This window comes from Thalassophryne amazonica, chromosome 17 (assembly GCF_902500255.1).
Source record: "Thalassophryne amazonica chromosome 17, fThaAma1.1, whole genome shotgun sequence".
NCBI classification, from domain to species: domain Eukaryota; kingdom Metazoa; phylum Chordata; class Actinopteri; order Batrachoidiformes; family Batrachoididae; genus Thalassophryne; species Thalassophryne amazonica.
This window is the reverse complement of record NC_047119.1, coordinates 22,195,230-22,220,643: the sequence shown is the minus strand read 5'-3', so window position 1 is coordinate 22,220,643 and position 25,414 is coordinate 22,195,230. Positions and strand designations below refer to the sequence as shown.

The 25,414-nt window shown below is 40.3% G+C and overlaps 1 protein-coding gene across 2 annotated transcripts in view; it reads right to left on the bottom strand.

Moving 5' to 3' along the window:
• The window catches only part of ctif (CBP80/20-dependent translation initiation factor), a 171,802-nt gene extending 153,174 nt beyond the window's left edge, over positions 1 to 18,628 (bottom strand). For both annotated transcript variants that reach the window (XM_034191677.1, XM_034191676.1), the window contains exons 1-4: positions 18,466 to 18,628; positions 2,435 to 2,664; positions 1,942 to 2,013; positions 1,519 to 1,641 (exon numbers count right to left, since the gene is read on the bottom strand). In XM_034191677.1, coding sequence (XP_034047568.1) covers positions 1,519 to 1,641; positions 1,942 to 2,013; positions 2,435 to 2,611 — 372 coding nt within the window. In that variant the 5' untranslated portion in view covers positions 2,612 to 2,664; positions 18,466 to 18,628. The remainder of the gene's footprint in view (positions 1 to 1,518; positions 1,642 to 1,941; positions 2,014 to 2,434; positions 2,665 to 18,465) is intronic.
• Positions 18,629 to 25,414: the final 6,786 nt, after the last annotated feature.

Genomic DNA, 25,414 nt, shown 5'->3' with positions numbered 1-25,414 from the left:
GAAGAGGAAATCAAGTTTATCGAGCTGGGGACCCTAACCTCAAAAACCCCCTTCCCTCACTCCTAGAAAAAATTGTTAAGAAGTCAATCCAGTCCCAGTCAAAGTAAGATCAGACAGAAATATTGAATTAAAAACAAAAATCTCTGCCAATCATTATTCTAATTATACTTGAATTACTGTTGTGAAATTATCACCATATAATCTATGTTGATTATGTTATTGGCACTTGCAAAACCTGCAATAAATTTCCAAGCATGCAGTTAAAGAGTTAAGGCTCGGACATTGGATTATTGATGCTTCTTAAGGTGTAAAAGTTAAAGTTTATTGGGTGTACAACATCAAAAGGCTCTAAAAGGTTAGTCTGGTTTTTTTTTTTAATGAAAATAACACATCCTGGGGACTCGCTGTACGAGTCACTAAATTCAAAATCTAGCAACATTCCAAGAGCCCTGATCCATAAGAGGAGAGCTGCCATTAACGGGCGTGGCCGGTTCGTATCCTGGTTCCTGAGAAGGCTATTCGACCGGGGTGCGAGATCAGCTTCAGCGGGGTGGACGTCCGGATGGAGGCAGTAAGCAGCTAGACGAATCTCCTCGCCACCAGCTTGAACAGCCTTTGTGCAGCCCTGCCGGGTAATACCCGTGGAGACACGAAGGTCGGACCCCAGAGACGGAGAGCTGGTTTTGTACACAAACACACTTATCGGAGGGTGAGCGTGTGCCGTGTATCTAAAAAAGCGGGATCTGACAGCTTATACAAGTTTCTGGGTTTTGGCGTATGCCACGTTTCAGTATAAAATCCAAGCAAGTGTACATCAAAACCCTGGTTATTTTAGTCTAGTTTTAGCCATAAGCAAATTGAATGTATTTCAGTCTAATTTCAGTCAAGACATTTTTGTCTTTGATATAATTTTTTTTTTAGATTTTGTGATTACTATGTCAGTCAAAATAGTGTTTTGCACATCTCAAATACCAAATGTTATAATGATCTGACAAGATATATTTGTTGAATGATTGATCCCCGATATTTTAAATCCACAAGGCTTCCCCTCAGATATAATTAGACATTCAGTTTTCTCACCAGCCTTGTGATATTTAAAATGGGAGCAGATAAAGCCTTCTCTTCCACAAGATTTGTTCACTCCATGTAGTTTCATGTTGCAGCCACAAGGTGCTAGCAGTAGTACAGGAAATACAGTGCAACATTCTCCATGCAGAATTTTGAAGGCTTAAGCACTTGTAGACTAAAATAAAGAGAGATTTCATTTCAGTTTTCATTTCATGCAAAACATTTTAGTCTTTTTTTTGTTAACAATAATGCATGTTAATATAGTCTTTGTCAGTGCGTTAGAACACTGAGACCGTCTCGTCATCGTCTCATCTTAGTCATGAAATAAATGGTCTTTGACGAATACATTTCATCTCGTCTGATGAAATTAACAATCCAATGAAGGAAGGACTGTCACAGCAGAGGCACATACCACAGTAGACACACTGATGAGTGAAGATGAGCCTTTACCTTTGTGGGGACTTTGAACTGGTTGTTTCGGCCCCTGCTATCTGAGCGGGAGCCAGAACCTGGCCTGGAGCCTGAACTGGGTCTGGAACCTGTGCTGCCATTGCTACTGTGTTCCCACTCATCCTAAGGGTGGGGAAAGAGACAAAAAAACCCTGAGAAATAAATTTTATTCAAAAATATACACATTTTGTTTGCAATAGGAACTTCAGCACCCCCGTGACCCTTAATTGGAATACGTGGGTATAGAAAACAGATGAATGGATTAGTTGTTATTCAAGTCCGACCAGATTATAAATCGCCAGCCCTACCAAACTATGTAGTCAAACAAACAGATAAAAATAACTGACTTATTCTCCGGAAAAAAAAAAACGGTATTTAATTAAGGTTAAATATAAAACAACAGATATGGCAACAAACACATACTGGCTTGGATGAGCCTCTCCCCCATGAAGATGACCAGCTGCCATCCTTCTTGTTGTTACAGTCATGTGTCCACTGCAGGAGAGAAACAGAGGAGAACCTGCTATCATGAAAAACGGGTTAATTACATGCAAGTAAAGACCACAAACAAAAGCAAAATGCCACAACTTGAGCAGACGGTTTACAGCAATTTAAAATAGACATTCTTTAAAAAAATGTCTATTTAAAAAAAAATCATTGCCACTCATTTCCCATCTCTGTGGAACCAACAAAAGCTACTTCCACAAAAAAACCTCATGAAAAAACTAGAATTTTGAATCATGGGTCTATGCAAAAATTTCTGAATTATCCATTCAGTAATTTTGCACTTGAAAGACCTAATCAGAGACACTACTAGAAGGCACGAGTACTGTTATTTACTGCTGACAACATACAGCATACCACAAATATGCAACAAATAAAAGCTTGTCATTAATTTATTTAACAAGATTCTAACCTGTGGCACCTTGCCTCGACTGTCCAAATCTAAGTCACCATCAGCCTTGTCTCCAAGAATCCCTTGCACCTGGTACTCCAACACGTAGCTGTCAATGAAACGCTCCAGCTCTTCAATTTCTTGTGACCGTGTGCTCCCAGTCTCAGATGATGCAGATGCCACTGAAGAGTTCTCCATAGCAACCACCTACGTGGTGGGTGGAAGGGGAGAAGGCAGACGAGGAGAGTGACCTGTGCATTAAAGAAAATAAAGAAACAGAAACAAAGTACACTGTAAAAAAAAAAAAATCAACAGGACGAGGGGTGTGCAAAGCCTTCATCTCACATGAGTAATGGCCTAATAGAGTCAATTTTTAAAGTCAAGATGACAACACTGCTACAAATAATTGACAATCCATCTCTGATGGTGATCAGAGGTGCCAGACGAGTGAAAAAAATGTGGGTTGTTTTTCTTTCACTTTGCCAATGTACAACAAAAACATGAAATACAGTAGTGTTCAGAATAATAGTAGTGCTGTGTGACTAAAAAGATTAATCCAGGTTTTGAGTACATTTCTTATTGTTACATGGGAAACAAGGTACCAGTAGATTCAGTAGATTCTCATAAATCCAACAAGACCAAGCATTCATGATATTCACACTCTTAAAGCTATGAAATTGGGCTATTAGTAAAAAAAAAAGTAGAAAAGGGGGTGTTCACAATAATAATACTGTGGCATTCAGTCAGTGAGTTCGTCAATTTTGTGGAACAAACAGGTGTGAATCAGGTGTCCCCTATGTAAGGATGAAGCCAGCACCTGTTGAACATGCTTTTCTCTTTGAAAGCCTGAGGAAAATGGGACATTCAACACATTGTTCAGAAAAGCAGCGTAGTCTGATTAAAAAGTTGATTGGAGAGGGGAAAACCTATACGCAGGTGCAAAAAATTATAGGCTGTTCATCTACAATGCTCTCCAATGCTTTAAAATGGACAAAAAAACCAGAGACGTGTGGAAGAAAACAGAAAACAACCATCAAAATGGATAGAAGAATAACCAGAATGGCAAAGGCTCACCCATTGATCAGCTCCAGGATGATCAAAGATAGTCTGGAGTTACCTGTAAGTGCTGTGACAGTTAGAAGATGCCTGTGTGAAGCTAATTTATTTGCAAGAATCCCCCGCAAAGTCCCTCTGTTAAATAAAAGACATGTGCAGAAGAGGTTACAATTTGCCAAAGAACACATCAATTGGCCTAAAGAAAAATGGAGGAATATTTTGTGGACTGATGAGAGTAAAATTGTTCTTTTTGGGTCCGATGGCCATAGACAGTTTGTGAGACGACCCCCAAACTCTGAATTCAAGACACAGTTCACAGTGAAGACAGTGAAGCATGGTGGTGCAAGCAACATGATATGGGCATGTTTCTCCTACTATGGTGTTGGGCCTATATATCGCATACCAGGTATCATGGATCAGTTTGGATATGTCAAAATACTTGAAGAGGTCATGTTGCCTTATGCTGAAGAGGACATGCCCTTGAAATGGGTATTTCAACAAGACAATGACCCCAAGCACACTAGTAAATGAGCAAAATCTTGGTTCCAAACCAACAAAATTAATGCCTCGCAGATGTGAAGAAATCATCAAAAACTGTGGTTATACAACTAAATACTAGTTTAGTGATTCACAGGATTGCTAAAAAAGCAGTTTGAACATAATAGTTTTGAGTTTGTAGTGTCAACAGCAGATGCTACTATTATTGTGAAGACCCCCTTTTCTACTTTTTTTACTAATAGCCCAATTTCATAGCCTTAAGAGTGTGCATATCATGAATGCTTGGTCTTGTCGGATTTGTGAGAATCTACTGAATCTACTGGTACCTTGTTTCCCATGTAACAATAAGAAATATACTCAAAACCTAGATTAATCTTTTTAGTCACATAGCACTACTATTATTCTGAACACTACTGTAACTGTATTTGTATTACCTTGATCATTCTGAACTTCCCTACTTTTCACTGCAGTTAAACAAGCATATATGCGTCAATGCCTTCCAAGTATTCAACAGCAGAGCTCTCCTATTTGGGAGCAAGGCCCTGACTGAAAGGATTTCACAATACACATCATCCATCTTTCAAAATGTTTTGACCTCTCATGCCTCTTCAGTGCCACCATCTATGCGCACCTTGTCCACCATGCAAAGCTGAATTTATCATTATTTTTCTACCACTTTCATACTGATGCTGCTCTCTTGAGATTGCTGCATTTTATCATATGACCCCTGACCCAGAGCAGGGCAGCTACCTGCCTGCCTGTCTGTCGCTACTAATCTCCTTTACATTATGGTATGGTCACAGACCTGCAAAGAGGATGTATACCTTGGAGTAGGTTGAATGGTATCTGTTCAGCCAGGGAGGACTTGTTGAGGAGCAATTTGCAGCCAACAAATCAGGTGCACAAAAACTAAAGCCTTTACATTGGATTCTGGTTAAAGGCTATATAGAGTAACTCCAATTTGCAGTGCCACATCATAGTTTGTTTTGTGTCAAATTAAACATAAAAAGGTATCTTTATTACATTTCTGACTATTTCACTTTACACTAGTTATTTCAATAGGATTAAAACTGCACCCACATAGACCTTTTTGAGTGTCAGTGGGGTTGGATCTACTATTAGTAAATACTTCTAATGAGCCCAGAAAGATACTCCATCAGAAGATTACAGCACGGGGTGAGCTCGAGGACAGCTGCCCTGGTGATCAAGTAGGAATCAAAGGCTTTTTTTTTTCTCAAAGACAATGCAGCAGTTCAGAAAATCTCTATACATCACTACAATGATGCTTTTGTTATGTACATTTAGTACCCATGACTAATAATTTAATCCCTACATTGCAATTTAAACATGGCTTAATCTGACCTTGTGTCAACAATATAATCCAGACAATGAGGCTGGCCATTGATTAGCCTTGTGAAATGCAGGCTGCAGGACATGCACTATTTTGGGAATTGCCACAGAAGGATCAGAACTCAGATTTCCAAAGTTAGATCCTTTTTTTAAAGCTCCCAGGCATTCAGAACAAGAAACGGGACATACAGTAGTATTCAGAATAATAGAATAATAGTAGTGCTATGTGACTAAAAAGATTAATCCAGGTTTTGAGTATATTTCTTATTGTTACATGGGAAACAAGGTACCAGTAGATTCAGTAGATTCTCACAAATCCAACAAGACTAAGCATTCATGATATGCACACTCTTAAGGCTATGAAATAGGGCTATTAGTAAAAAAAAGTAGAAAAGGGGGTGTTCATAATAATAGTAGCATCTGCTGTTGACGCTACAAACTCAAAACTATTATGTTCCAATTGCTTTTTTTAGCAATCCTGTGAATCACTAAACTAGTATTTAGTTGTATAACCACAGTTTTTCATGATTTCTTCACATCTGTGAGGCATTCATTTTGTTGGTTTGGAACCAAGATTTTGCTGGTTTACTAGTGTGCTTGGGGCCATTGTCTTGTTGAAACACCCATTTCAAGGGCATGTCCTCTTTAGCATAAGGCAACATGACCTCTTCAAGTATTCTGACATATCCAAACTGATCCATGATACCTGGTATGCGATATATAGGCCCAACACCATAGTAGGAGAAACATGCCCATATCATGATGCTTGCACCACCATGCTTCACTGTCTTCACTGTGAACTGTGGCTTGAATTCAGAGTTTGGGGGTCGTCTCACAAACTGTCTGTGGCCCTTGGACCCAAAAAGAACAATTTTACTCTCATCATCACACAGGTGTCTTCTGTCACAGCACTTACAGGTAACTCCAGACTGGAGCTGATCAATGGGTGAGCCTTTGCCATTCTGGTTTTCTTCCACATGTCTCTGTTTTTGTTTGTCCATTTTAAAGCATTGGAGATCATTGTAGATGAACAGCCTATAATTTTTTGCACCTGTGTATAAGTTTTCCCCTCTCCAATCAACTTTTTAATCAAACTACGCTGTTCTCCTGAACAATGTCTTGAACGTCCCATTTTCCTCAGGCTTTCAAAGAGAAAAGCATGTTCAACAGGTGCTGGCTTCATCCTTACATAGGGGACACCTGATTCACACCTGTTTGTTCCACAAAACTGACGAACTCACTGACTGAATGCCACACTACTATTATTGTGAACACCCCCTTTTCTACTGTTTTTTACTAATAGCCCAATTTCATAGCCTTAAGAGTGTGCATATCATGAATGCTTGGTCTTGTTGGATTTGTGAGAATCTACTGAATCTACTGGTACCTTGTTTCCCATGTAACAATAAGAAATATACTCAACACCTGGATTAATCTTTTTAGTCACATAGCACTACTATTATTCTGAACACTACTGTAATTATGAGTCATCCATCCACGATATACTGTACATGTATAAAGGTATGAACAATGTGTGTGAACATTCATACGTGTTGTGTGGGCCGCTGAAGAGGAGGTACTGCTGGCCCACCACCACCAGAGGGCGCCCTGCCTGGAGTGCGGGCTCCAGGCACCAGAGGGCGCTACCACATCATGGGAGTAATCTGGATGACAGCTGTCACCCATCACCAAACACAGCTGTTTCTACTCAGCACCGAGGTATATCAGGAGGACGGCGTCTCCACCTCAGTGCCGAGATATCGCCTAAGACCAAGGTAACATTCTCTGCAGCATATTCTGTGATTGATAAACTTGTTAAACCTTTCAGGACTGGTGACTACTGAGACCCTCCTTCTTTGGATAAGTACTCACCTTCCTGCTGAACTTTGCCAAGAGGTGGAGGCGGCTTCTCCCCTCTCTGTACTGGGTGCGTTCATCCACTCCTGTGTGTTCTTGCTCTCTCCTGCCAGCAGTACCGGATCCGACGAGCGGAGGCAGTGGCCACCTGGGAATTCGGGACTTGGCGGTTCCAGTATTTCCGGGGTTCGGTGGCAGTGGAGATCTGGGTGGTTCCGGTTCGACTGAGACGGACGTCTCCTATCTTCGAGCCTGCCCACACGACACCAGCGGATTCGACCCTAAACATTGTGTTTGTTATACTACTCGTGCTTGTTTCAGTAGTAAATCTTGTTTTTTACTTCCTCCATTGTCCATTCATTGCGCCCCCTGTTGTGGGTCCGTGTTCCTACACTTTCACAACAATACGTACCAGTGTTTCTACAGTATTATAGGCCTATCAGGCTAATGAACCCCATACACCCCCCTCCCCCCCCAAAAAACCCCTCCAGAAATCTATTCATTTGGAAATTGATAATCATTTCAGCACATTCGCAGCACTTAGATTCTGGTACTCTCTTACACAAATGATACTGAATTGAAACCCTGCGCCAGAGCTTTGGCAAATCAGAAGCCCAATCTGAAGCAAGGACAGCCAAAGGATATGAATGCATGAGTATTGTAAACGTAACCAACAAGTACAGGACAAAACAGTAAACAAATGTGTAACGACTGGGAAAGCTTTCCATCTGATGTCTGCACAAAAGTTTGAGCATACACGAAACATTCCAGTTGACTCACCGGACATCAGCTGACAAAAGGAACGCCTTTAACGAATGAGAAAAGAGCTTGTTCAGCACAAAAACGGATATGAATGGATATCAAAATTTTGTATATGTTACTCATACATTTCCTCAATCTGTCATAGTTTGGCTGAGACTGTGCTGCTGTGTAATCTATCCAAATAAACTGTCATCGAAAACTTTAAATTTTGTTGCAATAGGGCAGCGCAGTCTCGTCTGAACCCCTATGTGATATCGCGGGATTTGACCACATCTGGGTACAGCCAGCACGAACATGGCAGAGAATGCCCCGGGCAGAGTGTGGGAGTGTCAGCAGAAACCATTCAGCCCAGCTCGGTAAACTTGAAAGCATACTGGCAGACCTGCTGCTTTAAGACATGCCGGTTTAAAATGGCTTCCGCTGAAACCCACATCTTCTGAATGGTCTGTGCTGACACTCCAACACTCTGCCCGGGTATTAGTCTCTTCCCACAAACAGCATCAATTCTAACGGGAAAATGGTGTACTGTTTTGTTTTCGACTGCAATCACCGAAGCAGTCGCGAAAAGTGCAGTTTTTTTGGGTTCCCAGTGGAGAAGGAAAGATGAGGCAAATGGGAGAGGTTGTGTCGGTAAGTGTTAGCCTACACAGCTAATCAGAGCTAACCAATCACAGCTAACCAATCCAATTGGTTGGACACATTTCAACCAATCTTTATATAGGTATAATAGCTGTGTTCTCTCGCCCGCACAACTGCCTCAACACGTTTGAGCTTTGGGTCATAAACAAACCGCAAAACATGTCCACTTTCCACTGCATAGTCACTTTTTCTTTGCATTTTCACTTTATTTGTGTGTAATTTGCCCACAAACTCAGAGAAAGTACCATGCTTCTGTCCCTGGAAGTAGAAAACTTACGTCATATGTGTCATATTTTACTCCTTTATCGCCCGCCTTCAAATGAGACTGCACTGCCCAATTATGTTTGCTACACACACACTCAAAATGCTGAAATATTATTTGAATTAAACTTAATGAGTGTTTTTAGATCACTGAAGAAATTCACCTATCAATTTACAAATGTATTAAAAAAAACTCGTGTATTGTCTAGCACATGACAGCCAAAAGCTATCACTCAATACTAAAGTAATTGTAAAAAGCCAATTAAATACAACACAGTATTGTTATAAAAATACTGTCCCTCTCGAAGTCCTCACTCAGGTTCTCAAGTATTTGTTGAAGCAAAATTAGTCACTTGTATTTGTCACACTCCCTTCTCTGAAGTGATTATTTTATTTGATAATCACCAGGGTTTTCCCTCATAAATGCTCATTTGGGGGGTGAGGGAGATGACTAAGGCCAGGGGCCCACCTATAGCCAATGGATGTCCTATCCTGTATTTTCAGATATTTCAGAGGGCATTCTAATCATTTCTGAGATTGATTTTTATTTTCCCATTTAGACATATTTTATGTTCAGTGACCATAACTACTCTGGGGGAAGTTACATAAAACAAATTCTATTTCACCATATATGTTCTGAAACAGAAGGCATTTATGTTCATGACATAAAAGTACGAGTTCAGACGTTGCCTTATCTGTGATATTATCAGCTTGTTGTCTGCAAACACAGCAAGGACAGGAGACATCGTCATTCATTTGGTCATAGATCAGTGATTTGTATGGATCATTTGTCCTTTAATGTGTCATCAAAACACCAAAATTTCTTTAGGGGTGGGGGGATTACTTTGGGGAAGCAAACTTGGCATTCCCTGGAAAAATAGCATTGGGATGGGAAACCCAGCTAACAGTGTCTAAGCATGATCAAAAACCCCAGAAAAAATACGTAATGACAGTCTTGTGTGCACATATTACACAGCGTGTCCAACTGTACATACTTACACATACAGAATAACAATAACCCCAGACAATAACCCCACTGTCCCTCCTTTTGTCTCAGTTGTGACCTGATGAGGGAGAATGGAGCATGCAGTGCTGTGGAGCCCAGCAAGACAATTCTGTCGAGCTACACACACACACACACACACACACACACACACACACACACACACACACACACACACACACACACACACACACACACACACCAACACACACACACCACACCACACACACGTATGGGCCTTTACCCACATGAAGAGCAGGTAGAAATTCTGAGGCCCCCAAGCAAAAAAATGTGAAAAGGGGGCCAACATGGGCTGGGGCTGGAATTACAGATAGACTAAACAACTCAGATTACACAGGAAAGGTCAGTCAAAGAAACAAGTCATGTAAACTGTTATGGGCACAAGTCTCTGTCAATTATTTTCATGACTAATCAATTAACTGTCTTGTCTATAAAACACACTTAAATAGCACAATCACTCCTGCATTAACTGTCTTATCTATAAAACACACTTAAATAGCACAAGCACTCGTGCAAATTTTCCGAATTACAAGGTGACACCTTGATATCATCTTGACAACAGTCATAAATTTCAAAACAGCCCCTATACTGCATCTCTCAATATACAAATTGAGATATTGAAATTTCACCAGCTTAAAGTCCAACTTTGGCCCTCAAGAAATTAGTTCAGGGTCATGTTTTTTTTCTACCCCACAAACCTTCCAACAGAAAAACAATCAGGCAAGTCTGACAGCCAAGGGTCATACATCATTCACTAATAGAAATCCATATGAATCTTAAAAATAATCAACACAAACAGTAATCATTAATTAAAATAATCATTACACATAGCCTGATTAATTGGATATGCATTACAGCCCAAGAATTGACTGGAACACAACTTACAATTCAAATGTCATGTGCTGTATTGTGATCCACTGCATCCTTATTTATTACTCATACTCTGGGAATATGGTTTCATTTTCTTTCTTTTTCACTTGTGAGGGCAGAGGACACTACCGCTCTGATTTAATCATTAATCTCATCAATGGAGAAACAGGAACTCATATAAACATGGACTGCAGATCACTAAGGCAATGACACTGCACAGACTATCTAATTAACTGTCAGTCTGATGAACTGTTGATGTGCTGTAGTTCCTAAGATGTTCCTGACTAGATCCCAAGGGTGCGCATCTATTGATCAGCCACCAATTGCAGATGAAGAGGGCAGACAGTTACAACAAAATCATTGCATTTATCAGTTTTGTTTTGTTTATTTTTAACCACAATGCCAATACCTATAGTGTGACTAATACTTGTACTATACTTTAAATTCCAACAATAAAATTGAAGGTTAAAACTAGCTGTATGAGCAAGAAGAAATTCTGCTGGAACGCCCCCTACAGGTACAGTACAGTACACAGTAGACTGGATGTCTTATTTACTTGTATTTTATTTATTTATCGATAAAATCTATTAACACTGATGCCACATTTGCAAATGGTACAGGTCCCATTTTAATTTGCTAAATGGAAAAACATCACAGTGGTTTCTAACATCCTGTTCATGTAGAATCAAGTAAATGCAGTAATACATTTTTCCATCAACATGCTCTGTATTACACGTTCACATTTCCTCTGAACTCTGAGGAATTTTAATTGTAATTTTCTACCTCTGCACTTCTGCGCTACAAATGTAGGAACTAACAGGAATGCTATTGTTTTGTTTGTCCTCAAACTCCAAGTTCTGACTTAATCATTGCACACATAAACTTTACTCAGCATTGCAAGCAGCTAACAAAAGCCAAATACTACTACAGTGACGAGGCCCTAATGAACTAACTAGTAACGTCGTCGGCTACCGTTAGACACAAAGTGAACAACACTGCAAGTGTTTTCCGTTCTTAAAACACCTGGGACATGGTTAGGTATGGCACCAGGTCACTACAAATTTTAGAGTTTCACCCAATAACTGTTTTGTATGGGCAATGTTCTACAGCAAAACATACAAACCACTCAGGTGATTTAACACATACCTTGTTTGATCTGAACCAAAATAGGTGTGAAAGCTGCCTTGGACTACAGTCTGGATGAAGAACACAATTTGTGCCTGACGAAAAGAAAGTAGACTCAGAATGATCAAAACTGACCTGAACCATTGTCCAGTGTGTTTGCAGTGTGGAAACACTTTCTGGATGGTTCAGACTTTCAGACAAATTACAGGAAGAAGAAAAGAAAGGGACAATAATTTCATTTACATAAATAAGTCAGGTGACTGCACTGCTGTCTGTCTTTTCTCCTTGTTAAAGATAAAATGTCAGCTTTGTGTGTTGCTACAGCAGGCGGTAAAAGTTGAAAATACAGGTATTTCAACCTTGATGGGAAGTGCCAGTGCATGGCGCTGGTAAAAAATATCTTTAAAATAATTATTGTATGGTCACAAGGAAAGGAACCCATTCATTCATTTTGTACCATTCAAACCAAACTTTTTTTTTACGTGTGTTCAAATGGAACTATGAACTGAATTGACAAATTCCATGACCTGATACCTAAGCAAAGCATGAACTATGATATAGTAAATTTACGTCCATATATTCACAACAGGGGATGTTACTTCTATCTATAAATCTAATGCACAACAGAGACAGACAGATAAATGCTTTCAGAAAATGACAATAGCCACAAGCTTACACACGAAGTGCTGTCCTGCAAATTTGAGGACACAACACCAGATAGGACCCAAAATTCAAACCACTGACCACCAGTCATCTAATGAACAACCAGCTTCTTAGTAGCCAACTTCTCAGTAAATGATTTGATCAAAGTAGTCACACTTTAGGTGGCATATTCAAGTGTCTAACTCCCAAGAATATCACAGGGCACATGATGAAATACTTGCTAAACTTGACTTATCACCGAGCAGGTTACCGAATTGTACCCCCATCACACTAGAGGCTGAATGAGGTTGAATGCCGGCGAATGAAAATTTCACCACATTCGAGAAGTGTCGAGGTGCATTTGTGACCGTCGGAGAGCAGTCAAGCACAGTCATGCAGCTGCCCTGAATGTTTTGCTCATGTTCAAAATGTTTGGGGCGCAGTGGAAAAATATAAAATGGCAACTGAAGTGCCGTCTGATCGTAGTCTGACTGCATTCTAAACAATCAAACAGCATGAAAATGGCATTCGCGATATTGTGATCGCGTTCAGGGGGATGTCCAGCATGTTTCTGCCACATCGAGCCATGGCCGAATGATTCTGCTGAACTGCAACCGGACCGCAATTGTATGGCTTACAAGTGCATTCTTATTGTTTTTACTGCATTCTGGTAGCTGTCCAGGTACTCTTACAGTGTTCCACCTACATTTGTACTGTGGTCGGAGGGTCATGGGCATACCATGAGTTGGGGTGGATCGGAGCGCAGTCTGGGTGTTCGGACAGCTGTCCAACACAATTACTTATTCCCTCCCAGATGTGGCAGGAATATTGGTTTTGTTGACATTCTGCCTGATTTGGCTTGGCTTGTGCTCTTTTGTACTAAGTGTGATGGGGCCTTTAGAATCTACATGTGTCTGCAGGCACTACAGACGTGCAGGCTTCTGCATGGACCAAAGCTGTGGAGACAGCTTTTACTCAAAAACTAATTTTCCTCTTAGTAGGCAAGGCTGAATTACTAATGGAACCCACTCACCTTTGAGAAAGTTGATGTTAAGTATAAGAAATGTTTGTTGTGGTTTTCTGTATCACATTGTGGCAACTCCCTTATCAGTCAAGTCAAACAGGTCTCTGTTATGTACTCTGATAACATGCAAACATTACATCACATCAATAAAGACGCTTTGAGCCAATCAGCCTGTCAGCAGCAGGAATCTGAGGAATGCTCGAAGCTTCTTGTTTTTTTTATGATTAAATTCGCCATTTACCATTCTTGGTTTTGACAATTAAATGTACAAACATATTGCTCTGTCATATTCATATGGTTTGGGTTCATAATTTACTGAGTCACTATGTAATCAAACTGACCACATAAACAAAGGATAACCAGTCGTGCCATAGAGGGCCAATAGTGTGCAGCTTTTCTTTTAAGCCCAAATATTTCACCTACACAATTACATTGGGAAAGCGTCAGTATTGGTCAACAAAAGTTTAAAATTAATTTTCCATCGTCTGCAGATACAAAAATTGTGTGACATCAGTGAGTTTTCATCATGACTGGTGGACTGCATTGTGATTTTCTGACAAAGTGGAAATGTATGATGGGAAATAGGATTTGTGTGAGTTTTCTAATACTGCTAGCCTGCAGAAATGTTGTTTAATTTCAAACAATTGCTGATTACCTGAAAAAGGGAAGTGACTTGATAGCCATTCATGATGCACTGTATCATTCATATACTGGTAGCTTGAAAATGGCAAAACATGAAATTTGAGTACAGGATCTAGGACAGGTGCTCTTCAATGAAATAAAAACAAAAGATGTGCATATACTGGTAACTGTATCACCTGAAATGAGTTTCAAAATACAATTAGAGCACCGCACTAATAGAGTGCAAACCTCCACCAACACTAGATTCCAATTCCACAGATTTTTACCTTGAAAAAATTTTCAGGGTCAAAGTCCTGTTAGAGGTGGCTTTTCTTAAGCTAAATATAGATCAAAATAGTGCAACAGATAACTTTAACAATTGTTAATTTCTGGAAGCAATACCTAAATCAGCACACATACTCCTTAAACATCACTTTCTTGAAAAAAAAAAAAAAAAGATTGGCCACTTGAATTTTCAATAGGCAGCCAGGTAGGGCTCAACTGAGGAATTACACAGGGGTAAAAGTTTAAAGATACTTCAACCATATTGAAACCTACACCACATTATTTGTCTGATCACAAAGGTTCCAAAAAGCTTTACTTTGGACTATCTATGACTGAATGTGATGGAGTTATGGGGTAAAAACAATCATTTGCCATCACAAATTGCTCTATGAAAATTAATGATAACCTATAATGCAATGCAACTTACTAATTAACTAAATTGACCTGAAATATACAATGACATGGCTAAAATTCTTCTCTATTACCCATGCGTAGAACAGGTAATTCAGCTAGTTCTAGATAAGACACTGAGAAAATTAGATTGCACATATTTGTGTGAGTATAGCCCAAGGATTTCAGTGATTGTGCATGGTGGTCAGAGTTATTGCACATGTTGCACGAGTGTTTAATGTTCTCACAGCTCAGGGAAAGAAACTGTATTTTATCCTGGAGGTTTGGGCTCTGATCAACCTGTATCTCCTGCCAGACGGGAGAAAGCTGAACAGGCGATGTGCTGGGTGAGAGGGTTCAGAGAGGAAGGATCTGGATTGGTTGAGACAGCGGGAAGTGGCTATCAGATGCAGATCAAACATACTCTATTCATTGAGTGTGCCAGTTCGCACCTCATTGTCACAACTGAGAGTGAATGAGGCACTTTTGATTAGATATAATGCAAAATGTACACCAAATGGGCTTTTCAATATTAAATTAAAATGTCCACAAAATCCACAATCCAGGTCAGATAGATTCAGATGTAATGTAAAATATACATTAAATCTGTTCTGGATCACGTCCCAATCAAACTTTGTCAGTCAATAAAGGATACCATCCTACATAATGCTCTCAAATATGAAAGAAATTTGATCTTTTTGACAGTTATGAATTTTGAAAATTCGTTCAGTGTTAAAGGATTGAGATTTTTCCAATATTCTTCCTGACTTTGACCTTGAAAATTCAATCAGTTCTTGCCTTTCAGGATGTGGATCCTCTGTAAAAATTTTATAATGATCTAAGAAAAATTCTATGTTCCAGGCTGTTGACAAACAAACAAACATACAGGGGCAAAAACATAACCTCCGCCCAAGTTCGCTGGCGGAGGTAACAAGTATAGGCAAAAATCCAATATAATACTTCCCTAATGCCAACATCTGATTTTACTAATTCATACTCTGTGCAGATGGGAGGAATTAAATCAATTAAATTACCTGCTCATGTGACGCATTTTGAAGACAATAACCTAGCCTCTACCTGCATTCTCTCTACAATCTGCTGCTCACTGTGTGCAGCTGCCCCGGTGGCTTCTGGTGTAGGCAAGAAGTCGTCTATGCAGGCATCAGCACTATCGGATGTCGGACCCAGCTCAGCACTACCAGTCTTTTCCTTTTACAGATCTATCAGAGCAAATGCTGCTTCAAACTTGTTTGTTTTCTCACGTCGTCCTGTGACTCACTCATAAATCTTCTGTTTACACAATATAAAAAAATATGTTGACATAAAAGACCACTGTGTACAAATGAAATCTTGACAACTATCCTCATTTACTATTTTAAAATGCCTGTACCAGTCACAACGTGGTCACAACAGACTTTGTAGTGATGCTGGTCAGGTTAAGGATCAAAATCCTGGCAGTTTAGCCACAGTCTTTTTCCCTCCTTCGACAACGCTTTGGCCTACTTTCCCAAATGAGTGATGACCTTCAGTATAACATAATACTATCGGTTCATATCTCTGACATTCGAAGGGTTTGTAAAACCCTGCACTGCACAAGTATTTATCATAATTGAGCATGTAAATATGAGCATGTCGGCCTATGTGGCAGATATAGCGACACTTTGGCTTGCCTGTCAAGATGACCAACTGCTGCACTGTGGGTAGAGTGTGACATCATAGGAAAACAGTCTATAGATGCATAAAGTCCTGACAAAGACTTGAGCCATTTGCATCATTAAGTAGTGGATCATGTGGGATCATTAAGGTGAGCACTGAAGATATGCCTCTGTAACCTGTAGTCACTGCATTTAACACAACACTGTGCAAAATACCACAACACCTTGAGTCCATCAACTGAGTACAAAGACCCAAGAATAATTAATAACTAACTCCAGGCCATACTAAAATATGAAATGGAGCGAAATTTTATGTACATGTAAATGAGTCCATTGTTGGGTCTTGAACAGCAGATGGCACACCTGCCCCTTTTTGAGCAAGGAGCGCATTTCCGCATTTCCAAATTGCCACAAAAAACACCAATAAATAAATAAAAGTACTTCATTTACTTATATTTGGAATCAAGTCTTGGTCAGTTGGGGTCAGTCTGGGTAAATTGTTGCACCCCATTTCCTTCCATTATGCTCCATTTCATTACATTTTACCCCATATCATAATTATCAGTTCCCATTTCGCTCCATTTCGTATTTTAGTATAGCCGATTAACTCCTGCAAAGAGATCCCATTCGCCCTATTGAGGTTTCAAATCCTGCTAAATCTCGCAAAACTTCGGAGAGGTCGCCGCGCTGCGAGATGTCATTAACATTGAAAATGCATTAAGACGCTCTGATCAGGCTGCACTTTAACCACTGCACACGGACAACAGCATTACCATCGCAACATAAAACTCTTTGTATATTGTGCCTAAAACCCTCGTGACTATATTCTTTGGGTTTATAGATGTTGTTATTGTGTTTGTTTTATGTAAACATGCCAGAAGCTCAGGTTGTTTCTCCGTTATTTTCAATGGGAGACGCTGTGAGCCGCGATCACTTCCTGTTCATGTCATTCTGGGGGAAAGTTAAGTTTGCTCTTTAACGTCTTGCTTATTGTCCTTTACAACACTGTTTGTCCTCTTTGTTCCAGAGTAATATATATGTCTGAAATTCAGTTTGCGTTGATTAAATTCCATGCAGATTAAACATAGCAGACACTGATTATTTGGAAAATTTGTTTTAGAAAGTTTTCAGGGTCCCATGCATGCAGCCTCTTATTAGCGTGAAGAAAAGCATAAAAATGTACATTTTGGTAGTATAATGTTCATTTGCAACTGTCGTCATGTGGATTCTCTATGTTGTTTAGACTGCAGCAACTCTCTGCCACGCAACGGATTACAGGATATCTCAATAGGGCGAATGTCCTGTTATCAATTCCAGGTTGCAACTGGAAATGCCAGTGCTGTAACAACTGTTATGACCACTAATGTGAGAATGTTGCATTATGAGCCAGTAAGTACAGACAATTTGAAGTACAAAGAAGAACAGCTAGCATGTAAAAAGATCAGGTTGGGACAACAAACCTGTACACTATAAATGTGTCAGAATATTGAGTGATTTCTTTTTGCCCTGCTCAAGTTATATTTATTAGCATGAACTCTTTGGGTATCATTTGACAGAACATATGTTTAAGAACCGCCCATAAGGGGTCCACACACTTTTTCCTTTAACCACGCCCAGGCTGCTGAGATGCTACTTTGTGTCAGCTAGCCAACTTTACTTTAAGGAAACGTTATTTTTTTTAATACAACATAATATCCCTGTCAAAATATCAAAACCACATCTGCAGTTGCTTCAACGCCCTGCTGCATATTCCTGCATATCGCCGGTAACAATGGTGACGCAATCCTTAGCGGCTAGCTAACGTTAGCATTATACTACAAAGGTAAACAACAGGCCAAGAACAACGTTTTCAACAGACTCAATTAAAAGTGAAGCATAACAACAAGTCTGCAAGCTCATGTCATAACTAGGTCCATTCTCAGCACCTTATAAAAGTGTTATTACAGCACACACACACAACACAAGAGCCGGCTTAAAGGGACTAAATCCTCACCCGAAGTGACACTCGGACTCCTGCTGAAGCCGGGATCACCGCCTCAGATTAAATCCCCCGTGTCATGGCTGATATTTATGTTTATGTGGTGATTTTTGATTAAGAAAGAAAAGTGGGAAAGAGGCTTGGCTGTCTAACCCCGTTGTCCCAGACTGAGGGAGGAAAAAAGGAATGCAGGAATGTGACGTTCAGTCCGGTTGGCTTGCGGGGCTGACACGTGCTCTAAAAGGTGAAGCATTGTGGGAAACGCAGTTCAACATTGCAGCTTGTTGAATAACAGGTTTTCGGTGTCACATTGTTTTTTCTGCACACACACAGGACTTTTTCACGCAAAATAAGTGAGAAATTGTAATGGTGTACTTTCCCGATCTTTCCCGGTTTAATGTGTAAGTTGAGGGGAGCGAATTCAGAAGACTAATGACAACATGAAAAGTTTTTTGTTTTGTTTTGGATTTTTTTTTTTTTTCAAATGTATTCAAAATAAAAAACTAAGAAATCACATGGGAAAAATAGTCACATTCTTTGCTCAATACTTTGTTGATGTACCTTTGACGGCAATTACAGGCTCAAGTCTTCTTGAATATGATGCCACAAGCTTGGTGCACCTGTCTTTGGGCAGTTTGGTCCATTCATCTTTGCAGCACCTCTCAAGCTCCATCAGGTTGGATGGGGAGCGTCGGTGCACAGCCATTTTCAGATCTCTCCAGAGATGTTCAATCAATTCAGGTCTGGCCTCTGGCCGGACCACTCAAGGACATTCACAGAGTTGTCCTGAAGCCACTCCTTTGATATCTTGGCTGTGTGCTTAGGGTCACTGTCCTGCTGAAAGATGAACCATCGCCCCACTCTGAGGTCAAGAGCTCTCTGGAGCAGGTTTTCATCAAGGATGTCTCTGTATATTGCAGCATCCATCTTTCCCTCAATCCTGACTAGTCTCCCAGTTCCTGCTGCTGAAAATCATCCCCACAGCATGGTGCTGCCACCACCATGCTTCACTGTAGGGATGGTGCCTGGTCTCCTCCAAACATGACACCTGGCATTTACACCAAAGAGTTCAATCTTTGTCTCATGGGACCAGATAATTTTGTTTCTCATGGTCTGAGAGTCCTTCAGGTGGCTTTTGGGAAACTCTAGCTGCTGCTGGTTCTTGGTCACCTCCGTGACTAAGGCCCTTCTCCCCCGATTGCTAGTTTAGATAAACAGCCAGTTCTAGGAAGAGTCCTGGTGGATCAGAAGTTCTTCCATTTACAGATGATGGAAGCCACTGCTCATTGGGACCTTCAAAGCAGCAGAAATGTTTCTTACCCTTCCCAAGATTTATGCCTCAAGACAATCCTGTCTTGGGGGTCTATAGACAATTCCTGTGACTTCATGCTTGGTTTGTGCTCTGGCATGCACTATCAACTGTGGGACCTTATATGTAGACAGGTGGCGCCTTTCCAAATCAAATCCAGTCAACTGAATTTATCCATTTACAATATTAGATGGTCAAAGCACCATCTACTGGTTGACCAAGCAGTACACCTGGACTCAAAGACCAGGCAGACCAACCTGAGCACAGCCTGGATTGACTACAGGAAGGCCTATGACTCAATGCCTCACACGTGGATACTGCAGTGCTTGGCACTATTCAAGGCTAACAGTGCACTGATAACCTTAATCAGGAACTCAGTGGGACTGTGGAAGATGTCACTGGAGGCCAACTCCAAGGCAATTGCACAAGTCACCATCAAGTGTAGAAGTGTAGAATATACCAATGTGATGCACTATCCCCGCTGTTGTTCTGCATAGGCCTCAACCCCCCACCCCCAGGTAAATCACCACAAAGAGCGGCTACAGATATTGGTTCAGGAATGGAGTAACCATCAGTGACCTACTGTACATGGATGACATCAAGCTGCATGCCAAGAGTGAGCAAGACATTGACTCAATGATCCACCTCATCAGGATCTACAGTGAGGATATCAGGATGTCATTCGGATTGGATAAGTGTAGCTGAATGGTGGCAAAGAGAGGGAAGGTCATCTGGACTGAGGGGGTGGAGTTGCCAGAAGACAGGACAGGGGGACATACAGGACAGCAACAAGTATCTGGGAATTCCAGAAGCCAATGGGAACCATGATGAAGATGCAAAAAGGTCAGCCACAGCCAAATACCTCCAGAAGGTATGACAGGTGCTGAGAAGCCAGCACAATGGAAGGAAGAAGATCCAAGCCATCAATACATACACCCTACCAGTCATCAGGCACCCAGCTGGGATAATAAGTTGGCCACATGAGGAGACAGATGCCACTGATGTAAAGACATGAAAACTTCTCAATGCACAGACATTTCCACCCAAAGTCCAGCACCCTGAGGCTCTATGAGCAACGCAAAGAGGGTCAAATGAGTGTCAGAGCCACAATCCAGGATGAGACAAGGAGCATCAATTAAATACATCAGAAAGATGACCTCCCGACATCAGCTGTTACAAGAATGCCTCAGGCAACTGAAGACAGATGGTGATAGGGAACAGAAGGTGGAGATATCATGGAAGACCAAGCCCCTCAATGATATGTACCATTGACAGATGGAGGAAGTGGCTGATATTAAGAAGACCTACCAGTAGCTAGAAAAGACCGGCCTAAAGGACAGCACAGGGGCTCTGATCACGGCAGCAAAAGAACAAGCCTATAGTGCTAGATCCATACAGGCAGGAATCTACCACATCTTCTACATGTTAAAAAATTTGAATATTGTGAAAAATGTCTCCTTTTTTTACATTTATTTCAGAAAGTAGCAATTGTGTGTGTTCTGATCTCATATAAACTAAGCTGTTTCAAGCATTTTATTTTATTTTGAGTGCATAAATGAGCATACTTTTTAGAAGTTAGACATTTCTATATTATTATTCTTATTATCATTACATTTTAGATCATGTGTAATGTTGGTAAATAGCAATGTAGTAAATGTGTAAAGTCTAGTATATATAAAACATTTGCTTTCTTAAATAAATGAAAAAATAGTATTAGATCTATCTATCTATCTATCTATAGATAGATAGATAGATAGATAGATAGATAGATAGATAGATAGATAGATAGACAGACAGACAGACAGACAGACAGACAGACAGACAGACAGATAGATAGATAGATAGATAGATAGATAGATAGATAGATAGATAGATAGATAGATAGATAGATAGATAGATAGATAGATAGATAGATAGATAGATAGATGTTTCTCATGCTATCAAAGCTCTTTGAATTGAAAGAGAGAGATGCAACACCTCCCAACTCAAATGACTTGTTAAAAACAGTTGAAAAATCAGGCAATTTTCAGCCAATTGTGACATCTTGTGGATGCTAAAATAACTGCAGCTAGACGAGTCCTGTATCTCCATGCATTAACACACTTATCTTCTTTGTCTGCTTCTTTTTCTTTGCATTGTTCCCCTCAGGGAATCATCGGTCTTCATCTCACCTTGTCCTCTACAACCTCTTCTGCCACATCAACCACCTGCATGTCGACTGGTTTACTGTTTTGTAAAGTCTGAATTTCACTCTCACAGATCTGTCACAAATTACTGCTGCTCTTCTCCATCCACTCTGTGTAGGTTCCTTTTAAATGAAGCCACAGCTTGACGCTCCAGTTATTCCCTCATTGTCATCCACAGCAATGACCAAAAAATAACTCCACAGGATCCTGCAATATGACAAACAGATGTACAACACTGCAAACCCAAACACAAAGAAAATGATGTAACTAAGTGCAAATGTTTAAGATTATATACTCAAAACGGTTCTTTTATTTTAAATAAATTTGCAAAAATCTAAAAATGTTTTCCATTGTTATTATGGGGTATTGTGTGTAGAATTCTGAGGGGGGAAAAAAAGTGAATTTCATCCATTTTGGAATAAGGCTGTAACATAAAATGTGGATAAAGTGAAGAGCTGTGAATACTTTCTGGATGCACTGATACATCTGCACACACTCACCGGCCAATTCATTAGGTACACCTGTTCAATTGCTTGTTAGCACAAATAGCTAATCAGTCAATCACATGGCAGCAACTCACTGAAGTTCAAACTGAGCATCAGAATGGAGAAGAAAGGGGGTTTTAAGTGACTTTGAACATGGCATGGTTATTGGTGCCAGACAGTCTGGTGTGAGTATTTCAGAAACTGCTGATCAACTGGGATTTTCACACACAACCATCTCTAGAGGATGTCAGATGTCAGAGGTCAGAGGAGACAGGTCAGACAGGTTGAATGCATGATGCTATTGTAACGGAGGCCAGCAGGTGTCGCTGTGCAGATGTATTTAGTAAACCTCACTACCAACAGCTCAAAAGGATTCTCTGGTCACAAGGCCAGAGCCCTGGGTTTTAGCCTTCTGGTTAGAGAGTCCGACTTCCATGCCGAGGATTGTGAGTTCGCATCCCGAGGGGAGCGAATGGGCGGAGTCATAACAACACAACACAGTGTGCAGCCGCTACACTGTCATGTCAATATGGACTAACATTTCTGAGGAATGTTTCCAACATCTTGTTGAATCTATGCCACAAAGAATTAAGGCAGTTCTGAAGGCAAAAGGGGGTCCAACCCGGTACTCACACATTTTACCGAATAAAGTGGGCAGTGAGTTTGTGTGCGTGTGTGTGTGAGAATATATGTGTGTGTGTGTGAGAATATATATATTATATATATGCTGTTGTTCATTCGGCTGCTCCCGGTTTTTTGTTCGGGGTCGCCACTGCGGATACAGCCAGATCCACATTGGTAATTAGCACAAGTTTTACGCCAGATGCCCTTCCTGACACAACTCCAGTTTTACCTGGAGAAACACACACAGCCGCTGGTGTTCCAAAGAGGTCTTCCATCCAAGTACTAACCAGATCCTGCTCTGCTTAGCTTCTGAGATCTGACGGGATCAGTCTGACATAGAGCAGATCGGCTGCACCTAAAATAATCCATAGCAGCCATAGAGCCAGAGCAGACCGGCTGTGAATATATATATACAACCCCTGGCAAAAATTATGGAATCACCGGCCTCGGAGGATGTTCATTCAGTTGTTTAATTTTGTAGAAAAAAAGCAGATCACAGACATGACACGAAACTGAAGTCATTTCAAATGACAACTTTTTGGCTTTAAGAAACACTATAAGAAATCAGGGAAAAAAAATGTGGCAGTCAGTAACTGTTACTTTTTTAGACCAAGCAGAGGGAAAAAAATATGGAATCACTCAATTCTGAGGAAAAAATGATGGAATCATGAAAAACAAAAGAACGCTCCAACACATCACTAGTACTTTGTTGCACCACCTCTGGCTTTTATAACAGCTTGCAGTCTCTGAGGCATGGACTTAATGAGTGACAAACAGTACTCTTCATCAATCTGGCTCCAACTTTCTCTGATTGCTGTTGCCAGATCAGCTTTGCAGGTTGGAGCCTTGTCATGGACCATTTTCTTCAACTTTCACCAAAGATTTTCAATTGGATTAAGATCCGGACTATTTGCAGGCCATGACATTGACCCTATGTGTCTTTTTGCAAGGAATGTTTTCACAGTTTTTGCTCCATGGCAAGATGCATTATCATCTTGAAAAATGATTTCATCATCCCCAAACATCCTTTCAATTGATGGGATAAGAAAAGTGTCCAAAATATCAACGTAAACTTGTGCATTTATTGATGATGTAATGACAGCCATCTCCCCAGTGCCTTTACCTGACATGCAGCCCCATATCATCAATAACTGTGGAAATTTACATGTTCTCTTCAGGCAGTCATCTTTATAAATCTCACTGGAACGGCACCAAACAAAAGTTCCAGCATCATCACCTTGCCCAATGCAGATTCGAGATTCATCACTGAATATGACTTTCATCCAGTCATCCACAGTCCACGATTGCTTTTCCTTAGCCCATTGTAACCTTGTTTTTTTCTGTTTAGGTGTTAATGATGCCTTTCATTTAGCTTTTCTGTATGTAAATCCCATTTCCTTTAGGCGGTTTCTTACACTTCGGTCACAGACGTTGACTCCAGTTTCCTCCCATTCGTTCCTCATTTGTTTTGTTGCGCATTTTCGATTTTTCAGACATATTGCTTTAAGTTTTCTGTCTTGACGCTTTGATGTCTTCCTTGGTCTACCAGTATGTTTGCCTTTAACAACCTTCCCATGTTGTTTGTATTTGGTCCAGAGTTTAGACACAGCTGACTGTGAACAACCAACATTTTTTGCAACACTGCGTGATGATTTACCCTCTTTTAAGAGTTTGATAATCCTCTCCTTTGTTTCAATTGACATCTCTCGTGTTGGAGCCATGATTCATGTCAGTCCACTTGGTGCAACAGGTCTCCAAGGTGTGATCACTCCTTTTTAGATGCAGACTAACGAGCAGATCTGATTTGATGCAGGTGTTAGTTTTGGTGATGAAAATTTACAGGGTGATTCCATAATTTATTCCTCAGAATTGAGCAAGTCCATATTTTTTTTCCTCTGCTTGGTCTAAAAAAGTAACTGTTACTGACTGCCACAATTTTTTTTTTCTTGATTTCTTATAGTATTTCTTAAAGCCAGAAAGTTGCCATTTGAAATGAATTTAGTTTTGTGTCATTTCTGTGATCTGCTTTTTTTCTACAAAATTAAACAACTGAATGAACATCCTCCGAGGCCGGTGATTCCATAATTTTTGCCAGGGGTTGTATATATAGGGTTGTATATATATATATATATATATATATATATATATGTATATATATATATATATATATATATATATATATATATATAAATGTGGCAGGGGTGGGGTTTGAACCAGAAACCTTCTGCCCTGAAACCAAGTGCACCAACCACTTGGCCACCACCCCTGAATATTTATTTATGTATTTATTGTGGCCAGCCTAAGGCACACCTGTGCAATAATCATGCTGTCTAATCAGCATCTTGATATGCCACACCTGT